At 45.1% G+C, this 18,125-nt stretch overlaps 1 protein-coding gene across 1 annotated transcript in view; it reads left to right on the top strand.

The window, feature by feature from the left end:
• The window catches only part of ARFGEF2 (ARF guanine nucleotide exchange factor 2), an 85,712-nt gene that overhangs the window by 36,002 nt on the left and 31,585 nt on the right, over positions 1 to 18,125 (top strand). The window contains exons 12-25 of the mRNA XM_053927098.2: positions 49 to 188; positions 1,253 to 1,361; positions 1,959 to 2,142; positions 3,456 to 3,567; positions 4,090 to 4,295; positions 6,935 to 7,019; positions 7,124 to 7,295; positions 8,151 to 8,302; positions 9,535 to 9,663; positions 10,721 to 10,879; positions 13,926 to 14,073; positions 15,372 to 15,471; positions 16,673 to 16,713; positions 16,816 to 16,985. Of these exons, the coding sequence (XP_053783073.1) occupies positions 49 to 188; positions 1,253 to 1,361; positions 1,959 to 2,142; positions 3,456 to 3,567; positions 4,090 to 4,295; positions 6,935 to 7,019; positions 7,124 to 7,295; positions 8,151 to 8,302; positions 9,535 to 9,663; positions 10,721 to 10,879; positions 13,926 to 14,073; positions 15,372 to 15,471; positions 16,673 to 16,713; positions 16,816 to 16,985 (1,907 nt within the window). The remainder of the gene's footprint in view (positions 1 to 48; positions 189 to 1,252; positions 1,362 to 1,958; positions 2,143 to 3,455; positions 3,568 to 4,089; positions 4,296 to 6,934; positions 7,020 to 7,123; positions 7,296 to 8,150; positions 8,303 to 9,534; positions 9,664 to 10,720; positions 10,880 to 13,925; positions 14,074 to 15,371; positions 15,472 to 16,672; positions 16,714 to 16,815; positions 16,986 to 18,125) is intronic.

The following is an 18,125-nucleotide window of genomic DNA, read 5'->3' as shown; positions in this document are numbered from 1 at the left end:
TGTTTGTGTTCAATCAGAATTTCTAATATCTGTCTGTTATTTTCCAAGATGCCCAGTGTGTTGTAGATATTTACGTCAACTACGACTGTGATTTAAATGCTGCTAACATTTTTGAACGCCTCGTAAATGATTTATCCAAAATCGCTCAGGGAAGAAGTGGGCATGAGCTGGGAATGACACCTCTTCAGGTAAAAACTCTAGGAACACTCATTTTTATTTAAAGTTTGCTTGGATAAACATTTATCGGTGCTGGGGATATAAAACAAACAGACATGTGTACTGGCACATGACTGCTGCTGTCGTGACGTTTATAAGTAGGCGAGGAAGAAGTGACCTGCAGAGAATGAAGCAGAGAAGGTAGCGAGGGAGTGCTGGAGGAGGGGATGTTGTTATTCTTAGTGACGTCGTTAGGGTAGTCTCCCTGAGAGGCTGGCATTTGAACTGAGATCTGGAGGAAGCAAATTCGCTCTCAGTCACCTTTCCAGAGACCGTGTGACAACAGGACCTCAGGCTCCAGTGAAGGCAGAAGACACTGCCCCTGGCCAGTGTGCCTGCAAAGAGTAGAGCCCTTTGGAACTGGCCCAGAGGGCTGCGAGCTACCTGGGACTCTGTAGCACTTTGGGGCCTGGGCGTTTCCCCAGCAGCAGGGTCACACTGTCTTCAGCTTGACAGGGAGGCCTGTGCCACCTCGGATGCTGCTTTGAGCCTAAACTAGATTCTGTGCAGTTCACCTTTAATTTTTTTATTTAAGAAATACTATTTTCTAAAAAAAATCAGTGTCTTTATTGTAGAGTGAGCCTTAAAATGGAATACATGTGTGTGTGTTTGGGGGATAAGAATGTGTCCAAAGTCACTCATTTGCTGAGTAAGATTCTTTTGTCATTTTGGAGGTCACTGTTAGTTTAAAAAAAAGAAAAAGAAAAAGTGTTTTAAGTGTTTTTTCAAATTACACAAGCAGTGAGTGAGAACTTCCTTTTAGAAATTCAGGTAACACTTCGTTTTAGGAGAGCACACATCCTATATTTTTGCTGCTAAACGGTGTTTGTAATGAATGCCCGTAGAGATTTTCTGGGTTTTTGCAGTGAGCCCTTAATACTTATGTCACCTGTTAACTTTCCCTCGACTTTTATACTTAATACCAGTGCGTGTCAGTGATTACCTCATATCCTTGCAGGGTTCCCTAAGAGCCCTGCAGATGTCTGCACTTAATTTACCTGTTAAGCCTCTGTGCCTTGTCACTCCTGTCCTTTAGGAGCTCAGTCTGAGGAAGAAAGGCCTGGAGTGCCTCGTGTCCATTCTCAAGTGCATGGTGGAGTGGAGCAAGGACCTGTATGTGAATCCCAACCACCAGACCAGCCTCGGTGAGAAGTGTTGCTGCTGCCACCACCTCCATTCACAGTGGGCTACTGTGGCTGTTGGGGAAAGGTGTCTTCGTGTGTTTGCCTTAGAGTTAGCCAGAACACTTTAGTTTGCTAAATTCCTGTAGTATTTTAAAGGTCCTGCTTTTTAATCCATCTGGAATTTGGGGGAGGAAATAGTATGAGCTGGGCTCTGACTTCATTTTTGCAAATGGAGAACCAGCTGTTCCAACGTTTTTAGCAGTCCCTCCCTCACTGATTTGGAGCCCCACCTTTACGACGTACCATACTCCCCTTCGTGCATACGTCTGTTTCTGAGTCTTCTGTCGATTTGTCTGTTCTTGCACCAGTGCAAGTGTGTGGATTGTTTTTGCACTTTCACACTTTCACATGAATTTCAGAATTAGTTTCTCAAGTGCCACAAAAAGGTGAGTTTCTAAATAAAGTATCAGAGTGATACCAAGGTTTCATGCTTACTGTCTTTACAGTACCAACGTTATTGTTACAGGTCTGGAAAAGGGAATTGCAGAGCCAGGCCTGAGCTCAGCCATGTCTGGGCCCCATCTGCTGATGGTTATCTTTTCTTTTCTATCATTGCAGGTCAGGAGAGGCCCACAGATCAGGATATGGGGGATGGGAAAGGCCTTGACATGGCGAGACGGAGCAGCGTGACATCCATGGAGTCCACAGTATCCTCAGGGACCCAGACGGCTGTCCAGGATGACCCGGAGCAGTTTGAGGTCATCAAGCAACAAAAAGAGATCATTGAACACGGCATTGAGCTGTGAGTGTGGATGCTACTCCAGCTGAATCTCTTGGTGCCTCTGATGAAGCCACGTCTCTGGGAACCTGGGGTTGGCTCCTCAGGGGGAAATGCCTTTTACAGAAGGCCAGCGCTGGCACTTGCAGCTGAGCCTGATTGCGCCAGCAGAGTGAGAGAAAGAGAAATTCAGTGGCTTTGTGTGGTTGATGCCTGGTCTTTTTTTTTTTTTTTTTCCGTAATGAAAAAAATTAAACTGCTTTAGAAAATATAGAAAAGTATAAAATGAAAATGTGCAAATTGCTCATAAAATTACTGCCTGGAAAAAAATCACCATTGGTAACATTTTTTCCAACTATATATTATGAAAAATTTCAACATACAGAAGAATTGACATTTGCTACATTAGTGTTATGTGTGTGTGGTTTTTCTTTTTTCCTGAACCATTTGAAAGTAAATTGCAGCCATCATAATACTTCGGCCCTACGTCTTTGAAAAATAAGGACATTCTCCCATATAACCACCCCATTATCATTATAACCCTGGTAAATCTTAATGTGTTTTCTTTCTAGTCTCTTACAGACAAAAATGCATGTGCACACAATCTCATATCCTGTCCAACTTTTGAGTGATAGAAATGTTTATTTCTTCATTTCCTCTCACACCATCCTGCGTCTCTCAAAAGTAATCTTTTGAAAACTTAAATCAAGTCTCATCACTCCCCTTCCTAAAATCATTCCAGGGTTCCCATTTTTTCATCACAGCCTGATCCAGCCTCTAGCCCCTCTCACTGGCCTCATTGCTCGCTGACCTCATCTCCTGCCAGTACCCCTGAGTCACATGATGTGTTTCAGTGCTTTGAACACTTCCAGGTGTTTTTATCCATCACACGCATATTCTGGGGAAGAAGGGAAAAAGGGCAAAAAGAGTATACCTCCCAGCCAAGTCAGCATTAAGAAGCCTTCCTAGAAGTATGCATACTACTTTGCCCATATCCTCCGTGGCTAAAACTATATTACATGGCTGTACTTTGTTTAAGTGAAGCAGGGAAATGTAGTTTTTATTCTAGGGAGTTGTGTGCCCAGCTAAACATCTAGGGTGTTAGTAAGTTGGAGGAGGGGAGAATGGGAACTGGGTGACCACCAGCAGACTTCGCTGTACAGCTAGGTCAGAAATCGAAGGTGGAATTCAGAAAAGCTGCCAGGACACACAGGACCTTCTTAGCTGATACATGATGACTTGTTCATGGTGTTATTGTAACCTGCCTCAAATGCTAGTTATTTCTGTCCTTTAGATTTTGAAATGAGCCATCCATGTCCCATCTTTTCTTAAAACAGGTTCAACAAGAAACCCAAGAGAGGGATCCAGTTTCTCCAGGAGCAGGGCATGCTGGGAACGTCAATTGAAGAGATTGCCCAATTCCTGCACCAGGAGGAGCGTCTAGATTCTGTAAGACTAGGAGTTGAGCTCTTGCACACGGGTTCTCTCAAGTGACTCTGAAGTCAGACCAGCTTTTACTTAGAGGTTGTCTGACCTGAGTGCACACTCCTGCTCACAGCAGGCCTACTCATCCCTTTGGCCAGTGATGCGAATAGCTCTTTGAAGGAGATGAACTAGCCTCCTGACGGGTGGTTGTGTACTTGGCGGGACAGGATCAGAGCTAGAAGTGTGCCATAACTGCCAGGAACCGTTCTAGCCGCCCGTCTGCCACTGATCTCTCTCCTGAGTGGGTCCCATCATTCCTCCATTTTTAACTCTCTTGAGCCTCCTCCTCTTCCTTTGGCAGGACAGACTGACCTGGAATGGTTAGGGGGATGGACAGGCTCAGGGAGTCACCTAGCTTCTCTAGCAGTTTAGTCTGTCTGGGTGTCCAGAGCTGGGCATTCTGTCTCCCCACCTTTGACTGAAGTATCTTTCCCTCTGTGTTCATATTTGACCATTTCCTGACATAAGTGAATGTATATGTTTCAGACCCAAGTAGGTGATTTTCTGGGAGACAGCACAAAGTTCAACAAGGAGGTGATGTATGCCTATGTGGACCAACTTGACTTCTGTGAAAAGGAGTTTGTCTCAGCCCTTCGGACATTTCTAGAAGGTTTCCGCCTACCTGGGGAGGCCCAGAAGATTGATCGGTTAATGGAGAAGTTTGCTGCAAGATACATAGAGTGCAACCAGGGGTGAGTATTGTGTTTAAATCCTTTCCCCACATGTTTTTGCCTATATGAGAACAGTAACCTTAGTTCGGTCGGGGGGTTAGTGTGATATTGCTAAATCTTTGCCAAGCAATTAAAGCTTCTATTCGCCATGTGCCAGACACTGTGCCGAGGGATTATGCCGTGTAAGACCGCAGAGCAACTGTTTGTGTCTCCCTTCTGCAGACAGTGAGGTTGAGGACCCGAGAGGCTAAGTAACTTGCCCAAAATCCCAACTAGAGCCCGCGCTATTAATGATGGTAGGAGGGTAGTTTTATGGGTTGAGAGGAGGCACTTGGGCACCTCTTCCCTAATCAGAAACAACTCCCTGGCTTAACAACTGGGGTAGAGCTCAAGGATTTTAGTTTTTCTTAATTACATACTGATGAGCAGATTACAAAAATGGCCATGTAACTAAGAAAACCCATCTAAGTAACTGATTCCACATGGGGTCCTTTTTCCTAGGTAGTTCATGTTTTTGTAGGAAGTGAAATTGAAAAGAGAGCTGGCTTTTATTAAAAACCTCCTATGTGTCAGCCAGGCCCGTGTCTTACATGCGTTACATTGAATTAATGGTAAGCCTGGGAGTAGTGTCCCCATTTTACAGACGAGGAGACAGGCTCTGGGGCATTGAGCAACCTGGCCACAACTAACCAGCTGGTAAGTAGCAGAGCCAGGACCGTGTATGGGTTTGCCTGACTCGAAGCTCACACTCTTCTTTCTACTGAACATGAAGTTAACAATGTCTGAATATACTGAGAACATGATGTGGAATTGTTCAATAGAAACATTTTGGTAACAGTTTTATTTCTGTAGTCAACTTGGTTTTCATATCAATTGGTCCCCGTCCTCCAAGTGTACAGCAGAGAGATGGCATAGTCCGCAAAGGCAGCATCTGGTCATTTTAACCAGATGGATGCTGGAGTTTGCCATGAAGACATAATTAGATGTCGTTTCCTTTAAACATACCGGCATATCTTGTTTATTGCACTTCACAGGTACTGTGTTTTTTACAAATTAAAGACTTGGGGCAGCCCTGCATGAGCAAGTCTATCAGCACCATTTTTCCAAAAGCATTTGCTCGCTTGTGTCTCCGGTCACATTTTGGTAATCTGCAATATCTCAAACTTTTTCACTATTAGTATATTTGTTACTGTGATCTGTGATCACTGACCTTTGACACTGCCATCGTCACTGTTTTGGGGAACCACGACCACATCCAAACAAGGTGGTGGACTTAATCAACGGCGTGTGTTCTGACGCTCTAACAGCTGGCCGTTCCCCTCATCTCTCCACCTCTCCTCGGGCCTCCCTGCCCCCCGAGACACGACGGTATTGAAATTAGGCTAGTGAATGACCCTGTAGGGGCCTCTTAAGTTTCCAAGTAGGAAGGAGCGTCACATATCTCTTAATAGCATAATCAATAAAATGTATTAAAAAATAAAAATTTAAAGAAAGGAGAGTCACATATCTCTCACTTAGTGAGGAAAGCATGTCAAAAGCTGAGATAGGCTGAAAGTGAGGCCTCTTGTGCCAAGCAACCAGCTAAGAACTTGCCACAGGCCAGCCCCTTTGTCAGCAGCCATCAGCATCTCGGAAGGCCCTCCACCAGCAAAAAGACTACAGTTTGCTGAAGGTTCAGACGATGGCTAGTATTTTTAGCAATGAAGGATTTTAAATTAAGGCATATACATTTTTTTAGACACAATGCTATTGTGCACTTAATAGACTACTATCTTGAAAACATCTATATGTACTTGGAAACCAAAAAGTTTTTGTGACTTGCTTTATTGCAATATTGGCTTTATCGTGGTGGTCTGGAACCAAACCTGTCATACCTCTGAGGTCCGCCTGTGTCTCCTGTGTGGACCTGGAGGCCTTGGTCTGTTTCCCTCAGTCACTAAATTCGAGTATGTGACCCGGTTAAATTTCACATTGGAATGCAGGCCTTTTGTGTGTTCTTCAGAATTTCTCCCCTTCCTATTGGGGGCAGTTTGAACAGACCAGTTTTTTCTAGCTTTAGCCTCACATATTATGAAGCTGTGCATCCAACAGTTTTTGTCCTTTTTTTCTTGTCTAAGATAAAAGCAGTCAGACTTCATCAGCATATTGTTTAGGGTACATAAGTATTTCCTTTGTATTTCTACTGTTAAATATTACAGTGGGTAATGTAAACTGTGAATAGCTAATAACTGGATAGCAATTTTAGCCAGCTTTCCACCAGTGCCTAGCATGAAGTGGATGCCGGAGAGAGGCACTGAGGGTGCACACGAAGGGGCCTCACTCTCGGGGTCTTGCACTGCAGGGTCGACACCCGGAGTGGGGGCGCCTCGCTTGCTTTACCCTAGACCCTGGCCGTGGAGGCTACTTGGAGATCTTATCAAAACTGACTTGAAACTGCTTTAGTCAAGGGTGTCTAAAGCTGACACACATTCCGAATTAGCTTTCTCTACATTCCGGGTTGTTAATTACCAGTCAGTGATGATGGAAGTAGGAAGACTCTTGGCTCATTTGGCATTGCGTGGAGCAGTCGGCCTGCTTTAGCGAAGCACGTCCCCGTCAGCACAGGACCGTCCCAGCCTCAGCCGCGTGCTTGTTCTGACATCCGGAATCTTTTCTTCCAGGCAAACTCTGTTTGCTAGTGCCGACACTGCGTACGTCCTAGCATATTCGATTATTATGCTAACTACAGACTTGCACAGCCCTCAGGTAACATACGTTAATGATTTATATATTGTGGTAGCTCCATAAGTAGCCTTATTTGGGCCCCTGGCTGTTTTCTAAATGCTTCTTGAAATTTTTTAAAATTATAGGTAAAAAATAAAATGACAAAAGAGCAGTATATTAAAATGAATCGAGGCATCAATGATAGTAAAGATCTACCAGAAGAATATCTCTCAAGCATCTATGAAGAGATAGAAGGCAAGAAAATTGCAATGAAAGAAACAAAGGAACACACAATCGCAGCCAAATCTACGAAGCAGAGTAAGGTCTAATGGCAAATTATTTCTGTTCACTACAATTTTCAAGTGTATCAGAATGCAGTTAAAGCTCTCTGATGATGAATTTCTTCTGCCTATCTAGAGATCTGAATAAGAAATGTGATTAAGCCCTGGCCGGTGACTCAGTTGATTGAAATGTCATCCCATACACCACAAGGTTGTGGGTTTGATTCCCAGTCAGGGTACATACCTAGGTCGCAGTTTCAATCCCTTGTGGGGGTGTATACGGGAAGCAACTGATCGATGTTTCTCCCACATCGATGTTTCTCTCCCTCTCTCTCCCCACCCTTCCTCTCTCTCAAATTAATGAACATATCATCAGGTGAGGATTTTTTTAAAAAGAAATGTGTATAAATTAATTATTATAATTATGTTGATTCTCTCATACCACCATTTTCTTGCTAGGTTTGTGATTAGTTACAAGAGAGAATTTAAAATAAATAATCTGAATTGCTCCCCAAAAATGTTTCTTAAAACTGTGCTTTAATACCAGCGGCGATTGTGCCAACGTGATTAGAATTCTGTTAGTTAAGACCCCTGTGAAGCTGTCCATTTCTTTGTTTGAGAGGCAGCAGAGTGTAGTGCTTTCGAGCGCAGGCTTTAGAAAACCACTCAGGTCCCAGCTCTACTGCGTATTAGCAGTGTGACCCTGGGTAAGTTACTTAACCTCTCTGTGCCTCGTTTTCCTATCAGTAAAACAGTAATATAATTCTAACAGACTCAAGAGGTGGTTGGGAGGATTTGTGAGTTAATTATAGCAAGTCTATTCAATTAGTGCCTGGTACTCTGCAAGTACCCAGTAAGCATGAGCTGCTATTTATCTCTTATTTCTCTGTAGATGTAGCTAGTGAAAAGCAGCGGCGGCTGCTATACAATTTGGAGATGGAGCAAATGGCTAAAACAGCCAAAGCTCTGATGGAGGCTGTGAGCCACGCCAAAGCCCCATTTACAAGCGCCACTCACTTGGACCACGTTCGGCCAATGTTCAAAGTGAGTATCCCGAGAAGTTAGGACATGGCTAACCCCAGTTCTGGAGTTAACCAGCTGGAAGCCAACCAGCGAGTTTATAATGATGAAGAGATTGAGGAGAGGAAAGGCCAAGTTTGGGGGTTGCTTTCTGAATAGTAGCTAAGGTGAATCCTGCCTAGAAGCCCTTTGGTGATGCTGGGGATGCACCAGCACCGGCCAAAAGCGTGAGCTCTGTAGTCAGAATGTCTGGGTTGGAACCCTGCCTTTGCCACTGTATAGCTCTGTGACCTTGGTCAGGTACTCAGCTTCTCTCTGCTCATCATCTGTAACATGGAGACAAATACAGGGATAGTGGAGGATCGAGTGAATAAAAAATCATTCAGGCAGCCCTGGCCGGGCAGCTCAGTGGGTTAGAGTGTTGCCCATACGCCAAGGTTGCGGGTTTGATCCCCCATTGGGCACACAGGCATCAACTAGTGAGTGCATACATAAGCAGAACAATAACTTTACATCTCTCGCTCCCTTCCCCTTCATCCCTCTCTATAATCAATAAATCGGACTTTAAAAAAAATATTCATTTAGGCAAAAGAGACAGTTTTAGTGTGACCTCTCACCTTAATGGTCTCAGGGTTAGTTTAGCAGTTGAGAGTAGGTGGAAGTAAAAGACCATATCCTGGGGCCTCTCTGTTTTTAAAATGTCTAGAAAAGACACACATTCTATATATGTAGCATTCATTTTTCTCTAAGATGTGTTTATAGCCGTCAATATCCTGTTGATTGATTGAGTCTAGATTTTTGTGAGCTTTTCTTTTTACGGAGTTCACAAGAAAACTGGATGAAAAGTAAAATCTAAATAATTAGGAATCTTTTAGTGAATTAAGTTTATGGAAGATGAGTTGCTTATAGGTTTTATTTTGCATGCCAACCTCTGACCGGTAATGGCTGCCTGCTGCACAGTGGAGTCTCTGATGAATGAGTGGTGTCTGCCGTGAGCATGGGTGTGCATAGTGGAGGCTCACTGGCCCCGTATTTGCCCGCCTGCCTTTGGAGCTGTACGTTTAGTGCGTGGCATCTCCGTAGTGATGGCTTTGACCACAGTTTAGGAGAACTGTTTTACATTGTAACTGGAGTAGATTGAAATAAAAATAGCTGTGAACGTGGCATCCTGGCTGTGCTGGTAACTAACAGTGTGGCTTGTAAGTGTTCTTTCTACTGACATTCTAGACATAACTGAACCCTTCCTCCCTTGGTAGCTGGTGTGGACACCGCTGTTGGCAGCCTATAGCATCGGGCTGCAGAACTGTGACGACACTGAAGTGGCCTCGCTGTGCTTGGAGGGCATCCGGTGTGCGATCCGGATCGCCTGCATCTTCGGGATGCAGGTGGGTGTGAGTCAGCAGAGTTCCGGAGACACTGGTGGGCTGTGTTCTCTGAGATTTGGCAAAGCCTAGAAACTGTCAGGCATTTCCAATTAGCCAAAAAAGTCTCAGCAAGCTCCTTCCTCATGCCCATTGAGAAGCAGCCCACAGATTTGTGCTGGCAACTGCCTCATTAGGGGGGAAAGAGGAGGTTTGGGTTAAAACTCTATTTCAAAGGTTTTAAGGTTGAAAAACCTTTTTTGAAAGTTCAGGCTAGATTAGATTTGATCTACCTAACTTGCCTGCCCTGATGCTTGAAACGTCATTTTTTCTTTTAAAATCAGTTTTTGTTATATAATTTCCCTCATTTCCAAATCTTGTTTGGGGGAAGTAAATGGTTCAATGAAAAATGAAAATGTCTGTAAACTTTTTGAATCTTGGAAAATTCTAGCAAATAAAATACAATTCTCAAACTGTTTTAAAATCAGGACATTGTCCATCCCATTTATTTTCCAGGTCAGTGAGAATTTGCACCCATTTATTTTGAAAAACTCAATCTTCTCTTTGCATTTATTTTACAGTTGGACATTTTCTTTGGTACTGAGACCATAGACTTTGCCATCAGACACTGTGGGTTTCGGTACCCAGCTCTGCTCTTTCTCTAGCCCCGTGACATTGGTCGGGCATCCCTCCGTCTAAGACACCTTGTATTTCCTCATTTGCGAACCTGAAAAAGTAGACCTACTTTGCAGGATTGTTATAGATGCCAGAATTTATGTGACAGTCTTAGCATGCAACAGATCCCTCCTCCTCTCCCTGCCAAGGGGGTGGGGCAGGAACATAAGGTGGAGGTCACTTGGAAAGGGGAGGGCTAGTTCTCAAACAGTGTGCAGGAGCCTCCGTGGGGTGTTCCGGGTAGCAGGAGCACAGCAGTGTGGAGTAACTGTCGCGTTACAGTGCGTGAAGCCTGTCAGTGTGTGTGCAGAAGGTGTCAGAGAAGCCCAGTGCCGCAGCCCCATCCCTGTGAAGACAGCGTGCTGTGGGTAGGATCTCAGTGTTCTCTCCTCGGCTTCCATTACAGCTGGAACGAGACGCCTACGTTCAGGCTCTTGCTCGCTTCTCCCTGCTGACGGCCAGCTCCAGCATCACAGAAATGAAGCAGAAAAACATCGACACCATAAAGACGCTTATCACCGTGGCTCACACTGATGGCAACTACCTAGGGAATTCCTGGCACGAGGTGTGTGTCTTGGAGAGCCTGGTGGTGACCTTGTCTTGGTCAGAGTGACCCCGCGTTCCTTTTATCCAGTGCCTATCTTTGGCCACTTTCATTTTTCTTGAAGTCAAATCTAACTTCAACTCTCTCACCAAAAATACCTCACGTATGTGAAAGCCAGGGGCTGTGGTGGGGGAAGTGGCATTCACAGGTGCCACCTCCCCGGTGGCCATCGTTCTCATGGAATGCACTCGTATTGTGACAACTTTTCTTCCACATTAGCACCACTTCCCCAAGTCCTCACGCCCCTCCTGGGGGCTCTGACAGCCAGCGAGCAGACTCAGGACTAAGCTAGGGGCCTGGGTGCTCTCCTGGTCGTCTGTAAAAGAAAGGGCCGGCATTTCCTTCGAGCCATTGGGCAAGTTGCCAGCGGGTTTGCATTTTTTAACTCAACAGCATCCTAACATTCTCACCCAGGGCAGGACGTACGTGTACGGACATGTATTTGGAAGGTCGTGGGATTTTAGTTGTTCTGGGGAAAAGATTGGATTAGAAACAGCCTAGATGTTTCAACAATGAGAGATTGCTCTTTAAAGAAAAAAGTGTGGTAGGCCACTCCTTAGAATGGTGCGTGGCCATTTAAAACGATGTTGCTGACAGGGGAGACAACCAGACGTCGTGTGCCCCCGGTCCTGTCTGTCCCAAAGTCCAACCTGAGTCCGCTCAGGCCTCTACCGCCGGTTTTCAGGAAGCCCCGGGGACAGAGGAGCATGGTAAATGGTGACCGTGAGAGTGTGGCCTGCAGGTCCAGGTATGACGGGCCCTCAGCGAACGACCAGGTCCTTCAACACAAAAATTGCAAGAAAAATGGTAGATGAAGAGTAAGGACCTGTGGGTTAAAAGAGACGTTAGAGAAATAAGATAAAGATGTTATTAAAAACTAAAACTGGGGAAATACGGCCATAACATATTAAATAAAAAGTCATAGTAACACCTTGTGAGGCATCATCCCTTTTGCTCAACAGACGCAGAAAATGGGGTTTGAAAGGATAAACAGAAATGTCAGCATCCTGAGGGATAGGATTATGGAGGGGATTTTTCCCTTAAATTAGTTGTGTAACTTCTGTACCATCTACATGTATTCCTTTTTGTCATAGGGAGAAAACCGTGCAGAGTAGAGGTGAGGGTGTTGAGAACGGTGGGGACTGTGATGCCAAAAATGAAAACTGCTGTCCCCACCCCCTCATCCCTCTCCCCACACCGGGATTGGGTAGTGGTGGGGAAAGGCCGGGAGCCAGACCGCAGGGGTCTGGTCTGGGACCCACCTCTCCTGCCGGCAGGGCCAGGCAGGTTGCTTAGCCTTGGGGCCGCACCATTCTCTCTACCACACTCACAGGCTTGCCGTGAGCATGAGAGGAGCTCACAGGCAGCGAAGGGCTTCGAACTGGATGTGGCGGGTGCCCAGAGCTTGGTAGTTGTCGGCTGTCAGCTGTCAGCATGGTCCTTGTGGTCCTTTTGCACCCAGCCTTTCCTTCCTGTGTCACAACTCTGGAGCAGTCCATATTAGAAAAGATGGAAGAGGGGCATTGTTATTTTTATTGAGTTGGGTGCTCTTTTAAAGAAGTAATTTCTGCTGAGGAGTCATAATAACCTAGTGACTCAATGAACAGCTGCTTTGTCTCCTAGAACTTCTTTAGCCTGAGAGATATGATGCATGTGGGGTTCCTGCTGGTCTGGCCACCAGGCATACAGCAGGACCTGGAAATGGTAAATGTGTGTTAGCCACCCGTTCGATGGTCAGAAACCTGGAGAAACCAGGTTGGAGCCAGTAAGTGTTTGGCCTTGTATTGCTGACCTGCTTGAGGTAGGTGTACCCCCAGCTTCTGGAAAAGGGAGGGTATTAATAGTTGCCTAGTAATAATTTAATAGTATGCTGTGTGGACCAATCAGGGAATGGCTGCCCTTTTTTTTTTTTTTTTTGGTAAAAATTAAGTAATTTCTCAGTCAAGAGGAAGGCAGTTGATGAGCTACTCAGCAGTGCTCAGTGGAAAGTCGAGTCTCGTAGTCTGGGACTGGATTGTCAGGTCAGCATGAACGGCAAAACCCAGCTTTAGTCAGAGGTTCCCTGAAAATTGCCCAGGAAGGCTTCACCTGGACATCTGTGTGCCATCCGACAGTGAGTTCCCTGCGGCTGGTTTTGCCTCCAGCAGAAGTTGAAACCAGTTTCTGTTTCCTCAGGTCAGCTCCCAATGAGAGAGGGCTTGTGTGCAGGCGTGTGTTCTCACGCACCAGGACCACCCCCGGGGCTGTGAGACAGTCTGTCCACCCACTGCACACTCCTTCTAGGGCACGTGCTCACCCATTCAGTTGACCAGGTCGTAGCTGCCCACTGTTTTAAGTGTGGGGATCCAGCAGTGAGCAAGGAGTTAATGTCCTGTTGGCACTAAAGACAGAGAACAAACAAATAATTATTTGGCATAATACCAAAATGTGTGACCAGGGGAAGGTACGTGATCTCGGGGTGGTCAGAGCAGGTCTCTCTGAGGGACACATTCCTAAGCTGGGAATCTAAGGAGTGAGCCACGGGGGAAAAGCATAGGGAACAGCATGTGCAAAGGCCCTGGGGTAGGACTAGACGTAGCAAGTTAAAGGAGCAGCAGATAGGCCCATGTGTTGTATAGAGTAGGAGGGAGGTGCAGGAGGCTAAGTCAGGTTAGACGGTGCACTCACTGAGTGGTGTGGTGGGTGGAGTCTCCTTCTTTAGTCAAATATCTTTCTGTCTTGAGCACTTACTAAATTTGCATAATTAAACATTTATAAAACGCGACTCCATTGTACCAGCTTTTCTTCTGCTTATTTTCTCTCTCCCTTCTCACTAGGTTGTTTTTTAAGGGAAGACTGTCATCCATACCCACACTCTGGGACTAGGGAAGCCATCCTAAGACTCAGATTTATTCTTCCCTGAGAAGCCATGTGTTTAAAAGAACTCTCTAATGACTAATTTAAGATCACGGCGCCCTTTTCAGGCTATGAAATGGGAACTCATTTCTCCATGCCTTCTTTTCACTAGATCTTGAAATGCATCAGCCAGCTGGAGCTCGCTCAGCTTATAGGAACCGGTGTGAAGACGCGCTACCTGTCCGGGGCCGGGCGTGAAAGAGAAGGGAGCCTGAAGGGCTACACGTTGGCAGGAGAAGAGTTCATGGGCCTTGGCCTCGGTAAGATGCCAGGCCCTACCTTCGGCTGCCCGGCACAGGCTCCCAGGTTAACGGGGACAGACTCTTCTTGTCTCGTCAGGGCTGTCACGTAAAGTGCTTCCCTCTGTGCCAGCCAACAGTGTGTTTATTAATGGAAGTGCTGCTTCAGCAGTCTTAATTGTGATGGAGCTGTCGAGTAAACGCCGATTTGATCAGAGTCAGCAGGGTGCATTACTCTTCTCTGTACATAAAACTGTACTGGGGGGAAAGCCACTTGCTTTAGAAAGGCTACAGCTTTAGGGCCTGCTGTTAGAGGAATGGGTATGTTTCTCTCTGGATTTTCAACGGTAGCGTCAGCCTCTTCCATGTTCATCTGGGTGGCTTTTTAAACAGTATTCTCAGGAAAGTGGAATTACTCCTGGCTATATGCTGGGTTGAGAGACTCTTGCAGTGATATAACACATTAGTAAATAGGGCAAACAGATGTGCCAAGCCACATTCTGAGCTCTCAGTTTATGTATTTTTAACTCATTTACTCCTTGTAACAACTCAATGAGATTGGGGCTATTTCCCCCATTTTGTAAGTGAGGAAAGTGAGGTACAGGGGCTGAAGTGACTAGAGCAGGGATGTCCCAACTCATTTTCACCGGCAGCCACATCAGCCTCGCGGTTGCTGTCAAAGGGCCGAATGTAATTTTAGGACTGTCTGAATGTAACTACTCCTTAACTGTTAAGTGAGAGTTAAGCACTGCTGCCAGGTGGACTAGAGCAAGGCCACACTGCAAGCAGGTGGCAGAGGTGGGTGTCAAACCCAGGCCATCTGATTGCAGAGAGTAGGCTCCTAGGTCGTGCATTCAGTGACTGGAACTGTACCAGGTAACGGTTAGAAGCATGGACTCGATGGAAATGGGGGCACGTAATAGCACCTACTTCTTAGGGAGCATGTGAGGGTGACTGGAGTGACATCCTGGAACATTATGCTGAACGTTCAGCAGGTGTGAGCCGTTACGTATTCTGGGTTGTGTCCATTAATTCAAATTTGTTTTCCTTAACATAGGCATTTAATACTATAGAAATGTAAAAGTCTATCAAGAAAGGGAGATGGTTGATAAAAGCAAGGAAAATTGTAATAACAATGCATTTTAAAAACCAAATGCCAAAACCCAAGTTTAATTTTATTCCATCATCAGAAGGAGGGTTTTTCACCTGCAAGCCATTCTCATTTCTGTCTCTTGTGTGCATATTGATGTCACAGGATACTTTGTTCTGAATACTTGACTGTTTTGGGAGCACTGTTGATTTTGTGCATTGTGTTTCAGGCAATTTGGTGAGTGGTGGAGTGGATAAGAGACAGATGGCCAGTTTCCAGGAATCGGTTGGTGAGACCAGCTCGCAGAGTGTGGTCGTGGCTGTAGACAGGTAATGATTTTGTTCTCCAGTGAAGCTGGACTACCCAGTGACTTGGCATCCTCTCTGTCAGTGATTTTCAATTATTTTCTTTTCTTTTTTAAGATTTTAATTTATTTATTTTTAGAAGAGGCAAAGGGAAAGAGAAAGGGAGAGAAACATCAGTGTGCGAGAGAATCATTGATTGGTTGCCTCTCACTCGCCCCCAACCAGGGATCTGGCCCCCAACCCAAGCATGTGCCCTAATAGGGAATTGAACCGGTGACCTTTCAATTTGCAGGACAATGCTCAACCCACTGAGAAATACCAGTCAGGGCAATTGTCAACCTCTTTTATCTCATGGCACACAAACTAATTACTAAAATTCTGCACCACACCAAAAAATGTATTTTTTGCTGATCTGACAAAAAAATAGATACAATTTTTATTCACACTGGACAGCTGTTGTTGTGTTGGCTGTTTTCACTTTTAACTTGGCAGACTAAGGGAAAAGAGGTCAGTGCCCCTGACCGAATAGTCAGGTGGTGCGTGTTTTAAACATCCTCGTGGCGCACGGGCTGAAAAGCGCTGCTCTGTCTGTGCAGTCACTAGATGAGTGGTTCCCAGTGTGTCTGGTGGGTGTGGGTAGTGACGGTCCCAGACCACTCGAAGTGGCACACGTGGCCCACACCTGCTAATAGCTCTCACATTCATCCGAAGTTTGACCTTGAGTTGCATCAAGATCTTTTCCAGAAAAGTGCAACCAAATATGGCCAAATTATGTCAAGTTTAAAGTGCCACAGTGGTCATTATTCGTACTGAGTTTCAGCCATTTTTCTTAAAACGTTTTTACAAGCCTTTGGTAATTCCAAAGCTAAGTTCTGAAAACATGGACTTCGGCATCTTCTCACCAGCTATTTTACTGCTCTTACAGAAGAGCAGCTTTTTGGGGGTTCTCACTCTGCCACTCCCTCTGTCGTGAGTGACGTCACGTGCTGTTGTGCTTTGACTCTCCCCCTCCTTTCGATGTGTCACTTTCTCTGTCAGTATAGGCGTTTCTGTTCTCAGCTCAGGTTGTAAACCAGTTCTGTGCCCCCGATGCCTCATCATTTATTTTAAAGTGGAGATACCAGACCTGAAATGTTTCCTTTCTCCCTTTTCTCAGTGTTTGAAATTTGAAACTTAGGCTTCCAAATCTAATTTTATTTTTTGATGTCTGAAATTTATCCTCTAGAATTTTTACTGGATCTACTAGACTGGATGGAAATGCAATAGGTATGTATTTGACGCCCCTGTGACCACTGCAGAAGCCTCATGTTACTACTGTCTGACCATTACTAACGAGGCCTCGCGTGTATTGTTGGGTCTGGCCTGTAGTTGACTTTGTCCGCTGGCTGTGTGCCGTGTCCATGGACGAGCTGGCTTCCCCCCACCATCCCCGCATGTTCAGCTTGCAGAAGATTGTGGAGATATCATACTACAACATGAATCGGATCCGACTGCAGTGGTCCCGGATATGGCATGTGATTGGAGACCACTTCAATAAGGTAACTCTTACAATTCCAAAACTACTCCATCGATGTCCAGAAACAGGCAGGCTTTAAAAAAAGTGATTGGGAATTTAGGTGCCTATCACTCATTTTCCCTGTGGAGTCAAGGACAGCTTGGTAGGAGTAGTAGCATACTTACATATTGGTAGAACTGAAGGAGAATAAATTAGAAAGCAGGAGTGTTGCAAAAACTTTAATATCCCATATCTAGGATGTAAGCTAATAGCCCAAGAGTCTTATAGTCATTCAACAAACACATTGGTGTTTGAAAACATTGTGAAGTCCTAAAGTGCTTTCTGAAAACATTGTTCCATGTCATGTCACTATTAAATGTCATTATTTCTTACATTCTGACTTTTATTGCCACCATTCTGAAACTTTTGTAGAGGCAACTAACACTTGTTTTTAAATCAGAAATAAGCAAGAGACTTTCTGTGTTCTGAAACTGACACCTGCTGAAAGGAAACCTAATTTTGTCTCCACTGGAGGTTTCATTATATACATGTAGACACATGCACACATGTCTTAACCAAATAAAAAGAAATCAGAATATATATGCATTGTGTACGTATATGTGTGTATCTGTGATGTCATTTGCTTCAAAAGGGAAAAATAACATCTTCATAACACCGTTCCCTACCAAACATGTCATGATTTCAAACAAATTTTCTCACACCTGGAGGTAGTGTTTTATAATACAGATGCAAATAGTATTAGTAAAAAACAATTCATCCAAAAGAGAATCACTCTTAGCACATCGGGTAGAAGACAATCATGAAAAGGAGCCGTCTGCCACTTGGCTGCGGAACAAGCAGCAGAGTGCTGATAAATGATCTGTCGGATCTGCTGGTTCTGTGGTGTAAACACCCTCCCGGGACCGACTTAAAGCTAGCGACGCGATGCCACTAGTGCAGGTTAAGGCAGAGCTGGGCACTGTCGGCTCTCTCGGGCAGCTTCTAGCGGGCTCCAGGACCCCACTGAAATGAGGCATCGTCTGATGTCATCTCGCTTCTGACTTGGAATAGCAGCTAATCAAAGCTTTTATTTACTTTGCGTCCTTATTAATAGTGCCAGGTAAGGTCTTAATCCCTCACACCACCTTTTAACAAACTACGTGAGTGCCTTGTACCAGGCAGT

The sequence above is a fragment of the Desmodus rotundus genome, chromosome 6 (genome assembly GCF_022682495.2).
Source record: "Desmodus rotundus isolate HL8 chromosome 6, HLdesRot8A.1, whole genome shotgun sequence".
NCBI lineage: Eukaryota > Metazoa > Chordata > Mammalia > Chiroptera > Phyllostomidae > Desmodus > Desmodus rotundus.
The sequence above is the reverse complement of the archived record's forward strand: the minus strand, read 5'-3'. Positions and strand labels throughout refer to the sequence as shown.